This window comes from Sebastes fasciatus, chromosome 18, assembly GCF_043250625.1.
Source record: "Sebastes fasciatus isolate fSebFas1 chromosome 18, fSebFas1.pri, whole genome shotgun sequence".
NCBI lineage: Eukaryota > Metazoa > Chordata > Actinopteri > Perciformes > Sebastidae > Sebastes > Sebastes fasciatus.
In genome coordinates this window covers 1,025,001-1,030,043 of record NC_133812.1, presented here as the reverse complement: position 1 = coordinate 1,030,043, position 5,043 = coordinate 1,025,001, and the positions used below count along the sequence as shown (strand labels likewise).

General features: G+C 43.0%; 1 protein-coding gene and 1 long non-coding RNA gene across 2 annotated transcripts in view; one reads left to right on the top strand and one right to left on the bottom strand.

Moving 5' to 3' along the window:
• Positions 1 to 228: 228 nt before the first annotated feature.
• Positions 229 to 5,043, bottom strand: part of cep85l (centrosomal protein 85L) — an 18,083-nt gene continuing 13,268 nt past the window's right edge. Inside the window, exons 12-13 of the mRNA XM_074615200.1 lie at positions 2,679 to 2,859; positions 229 to 1,581 (exon numbers count right to left, since the gene is read on the bottom strand). Of these exons, the coding sequence (XP_074471301.1) occupies positions 1,415 to 1,581; positions 2,679 to 2,859 (348 nt within the window). The 3' untranslated portion in view covers positions 229 to 1,414. The remainder of the gene's footprint in view (positions 1,582 to 2,678; positions 2,860 to 5,043) is intronic.
• On the top strand, positions 1,984 to 2,275 carry LOC141755890 (uncharacterized). The gene is made up of 3 exons (XR_012591362.1): positions 1,984 to 2,011; positions 2,056 to 2,160; positions 2,200 to 2,275. It is a non-coding gene; the product is annotated as an uncharacterized LOC141755890 (long non-coding RNA).

Sequence of the window (5,043 nt, the reverse complement as noted above, 5' to 3'; positions counted from 1 at the left end):
CCATTCACACACATGCACACACCGACGGCTCAGCCTTCAGGAGCAGTTTGGGGTTCAGTACCTTGCTCAAGGACACTTGGACATGTGACCGGAGGAGCCGGTAGATTGGTAGATATCCTCTGAGCCACACTGAATTGTTGCGCTGCAGGTAATCGTTGCCTGTGAGCAATAAAGCACATTAAATATACTGCAACTATTTTGACACCAGCCTGTAAGAAATCATACAAATTCTGTAGAAAAATAATTTTATTTGCCTTCTGAACAAATAAGAGCAAACCTCCATATTGCAAAAGAAAAACATACTATTCATGAAGATCACTGTTAATAAGCTGTTAATAAACTTAGCTTTGGCATTCAGAGATGTTGGCAGTAAAACTAGAAGGATCGTTTCTTATAGAGAGGAAGAAAGTGGACTGAACACACCAACTATGACAACCTTTGATTTGGGTTGTCATGGTTACTTAGAGTACTTAAATAATATAAACCTATTAAATCATAGACAGAAATGTTTGACAGTTAGTTCATTTGTGGGATGAACTGATTCTCTGCCACAGAAGACAAACTCAACCAAAAAGTGCACGTGCTGGTTCAGTTTGCTCTTTCAGCATCTTTGGCTGCAACATTCCCCCGAGGGTCATGGGAAACAAATGATACATACGTGATGCCAAATACATGTGATCAGTGTACAAATAAGCATCTCAAACAGCTGCTAAATAGTTTGTTTCTTTCTAACAGCTGAGTATCACCTCATGAGTCAGTAGTGAATTACTTATTGATTACCAATAATCAGCTACTTATCAGCACATCTTCACACTTCATATTGCTTATTAAGACATTTAAAGAGTTTCTAACGGTTATCTAACGCGTTTCAGGTGCACGAGGTCCACTAGCTGAGGCGGGATTTTGGAGAAGGTGAATGTGAATATCCAGTTTGACCATCAGTCACATCACAATCACTCTGAATTTGCCTTTGAGTTGAAAGTTTTTTGTTAAGTTTGAATGAATCTTATTCAGGCTTATAGGAATACGACTGGTAGGATTTATTTAAACCATTAAATGAAGACATTTTGGGCTTCTTGGGGGCAGCGCAACAAGCTGTAAATACAACATTGACATGTCTCCTTATAAAGTTGTAATGGTGAATGTGCTGGCTTATAATAGCAGCTTATTTACACATCTGGCAGATGAAACCCTCCGTCAGGCTGAGTGAGCTCTCTTTTACGTTACACATGATTCGATCCATTGTCAGTATGAAAACATGGTTCCCTCTGGTCCTTGATATCCTCACAAGTTTATGAATTTCAGGGGAAAGCCTGCATTGTAACTGTTGTTATAATTCATATAATTCTTCTTTGAAGTATCTGGAAGTAAAAGAGTTGAAACACACACCCAGTGGGTTAGAGGGTGCTGGGTGTCACTGGGAGACACAGCTGTCACCCATATACTGAGCGTAGCGGTCTGAGATGCTTTTCCTCAGCTCATCGATGTCTCTCCTGAGCTGGCCAACCTCCAGCAGCTTCAACCTCACTTCCTCTTCCACCACCACTCTGCAGTCGCTCTCTTCTGCTGAGACACTCAACGCTGCAGGTAACAGATAGTACACAGTGTGTCAGGTCAGTGATGATGAAGACAGATAACACAGTGTGTCAGGTCAGTGATGATGAAGACAGATAACACACAGTGTGTCAGGTCAGTGATGGTGAACACAGGTAACACACAGTTTGTTAGGTCAGTGATGATGAAGACAGGTAACAGATAGTACACAGTGTGTCAGGTCAGTGATGATGAAGACAGATAACAGATAACACACAGTGTGTCATGTCAGTGATGATGAAGACAGGTAACAGATAACAGATAACACACAGTGTGTCAGGTCAGTGATGATGAAGACAGATAACAGATAGTACACAGTGTGTCAGGTCAGTGATGATGAAGACAGGTAACACACAGTGTGTCAGGTCAGTGATGGTGAAGACAGGTAAAAGATAACAGATAACACACAGTGTGTCAGGTCAGTGATGATGAAGACAGATAACATAACACACAGTGTGTCAGGTCAGTGATGATGAAGACAGATAACAGATAGTACACAGTGTGTCAGGTCAGTGATGATGAAGACAGGTAACACACAGTGTGTCAGGTCAGTGATGGTGAAGACAGGTAACACACAGTGTGTCAGGTCAGTGATGGTGAAGACAGGTAACAGATAACAACTGAGATTTAGTTTAAATACTAACAGTGAAAATACTCTCTGTGCTTTATGATTTCAGCCAGATGTTTCCTGCAGTAACTGAGGTGGCACTAGTTCCTCTAACAGACACAAACTGGCTTAGGGAATGAGCCTTCAAGGTCATCCATAAAACCAAACTATTTATTAAACTAAGGTTAACATAAAATGAAGAAGGGGGTGTGTAGATCAGTAATGTCATCAGATGAATGTAGTGGCGTACAGGATGTGCTATGGAGGTGTTGAAAGTGCAGAACCAAACAAAGGTGATGTCAGGTGGATGTGGCTGCAGGAAGAGAGACAGACGGTGAGCACATGGGGCAGCTTTTCATTGAGCCCAGGTGAGCTAAGATAATCCATAGCACTGTGTGTGTGTTCAGTGCAGAGCTGGAGTCAGGATGTGCATAAAAACTGGAAGTAGTAACAGTTGTGTGTGTGTGTGTATACATACACTTCATGCCCAGCAACAGAGACAGGTTGGGCTCCTTCCCCTGAGCTCTTTGGGCCAGGATGCTGCAGAGAGCCTGGAGGTCTAGTAGACACAAGGACATCTCCTTCAGCAGCCGGCCCACTTCAGGCATCTCCACCTGGGACAGGGGAGGCACCGACAGCCCTTTATCCATCCGCCGCTGCTTCTCAATGGGAAACAAAGGCACAGATTTGAGTTGCTCTCATCTCTCAGGGAAACAGCAGTCCAACACAGCTCACTGCTCTGATAGGAGAGCTCTCTGATATCTCCATATCTCTCCGTGTCTTTATGGAAGTGATGGGGGGGGGGATCACTGTGAGACTTAGTGTAACTATTCATCACTTCTCAACTCAGAGACATGAATCTCAAAGCTGACTGTTGTAAAGGGACATCCATCTTTAATCCCTGAGAGTTGATAGCTAAAGCTAAGTGGATTTATGAAAACTGTGAAAACCACATAACCAAAAGCACAAAGACCTTCCAGTCCTCCAACCCCTGGCTAGGATGGATGGATGGATGGATGGATGGATGGATGGATGGATGGATGGATGGATGGATGGATGGATGGATGGATGGATGAGCAGGAGGAGGGGAAATGATTTTTCTAAAGAAATAAAAATGGGTAAACCGTTTTAGGCAGAAATTGGAAAGAATACAGGGACTAGATCTGCCGAGAGCTGGGGTCAGCAACCTTGACTATCAAAAGAGCCGGGGTCAGCAACCTTGACTATCAAAAGAGCCGGGGTCAGCAACCTTGACTATTAAAAGAGCCGGGGTCAGCAACCTTTACTATCAAAAGTTTTAGGCAGCCACAAAACAACAATCTGAGATTTCCAGAGTAAAGTCATAATATTACAAGAAAAAATTCGTAATATTACAAGAATAACGTCATAACTTTACGAGACAAAAAGTCGTAATATTCCAAGAATAAGGTCATAACTTTACGAGAAAAAAAAGTCGTAATATACTGGGAAAAAAAAGTTTGGAAACTTGTGTTTGGTGGATTATTTCTCTGTTGTTACAATGCTGATTGGCATTGTCTTTTACATCGTTGGAAAGCCTGTTTATTTACCTTCACAATGATGTCCAACTTGTAAGGATCATGCATTTGTGGGATGAGCAGCATAGCTGATTATGTGGGGAGCGCCCAAGAAAAATGTTCCAAAATGCTCTGCTAATGGTAAACAGTGTATTCTCCTGTTGGTGTTGACTCTTGTTTTGAGTTGTTTGGTGGATTGGATGATTGAACTCTCTATCAGTAACAAGGAACAAACAAGACATATTGGCTATTTTACAATTATTCATTTAATACACCGTCAGGAGCCTCAGTAGCGGGTGGAAGATCCATACACAGCCACAACAGCCTGGCACCTCCTCCTCATGCTGGTCACCAACCTGGTCACACGATGCTGTGGGATGGCGTTACATTCCTCAACCAGGATTCGTTGCAGGTCAGCCAGCGTGGTTGTGTTGGTCACTCTAACACGTACAGCACGCCCAAGCTGATCCTACAAGTGTTGAGTTGGGTTGAGGTCTGGACTCTTGGCAGGCCGTTCCATTCTCTCTACTCCCACATTGTGGAGGTAGTCTGTGATAACCCTGGCTCTGTGGGGGTGAGCGTTGTCATCTTGGAGGATGAAGTTAGGTCCCAGATTGTGGAGATATGGGATCGCCACTGGCTGCAGAATCCCATCCTGATATCTCACCTTGTTTTGCCTTGTTTTGCCAGTGAGGGAGATGCCGCCCCACACCATGACACTGCCCCCACCAAAAGCTGTTACTCCATCGCTGCAACAATCAGCATAGCGTTCTCCGCGTCATCTCCATACTTTGACCTGCCATCCAACTTTGGCAGACAGAACCTGGACTCATCACTGAACATGACATTCCCCCACATGTTCAGGTTCCATTGTCTGTGTTGTTGACACCAGCGCCAACGGGCCTGACGGTGAAGGGCAGTCATTGCAGGCTTCCTGTAGCCTTATGAGAATACACTGTTTACCATTGGCAGAGCATTTTGGCAAATTTTTCTTGGTCGCTACCCACATAATCAGCTGTGCTGCTCATCCCACAAATGCATGATCCTTACAAGTTGGACATCATTGTGAAGGTAAATAAACAGGCTTTCCAACGATGTAAAATACAATGACCATTAGCATTGAAACAACAGAGAAATAATCCACCAAACACAAGTTTCCGAACTTTTTTTACCCAGTTTATTACGAGAATGAAGACATAACTTTACGAGAAAAAAAGAAAGTCTAAATCTAAAAATACTACTTCTTAATATTATGACTTTATTATCATAATATTACGATTTTTTTTTTCTCGTAAACCTTTGACGTTA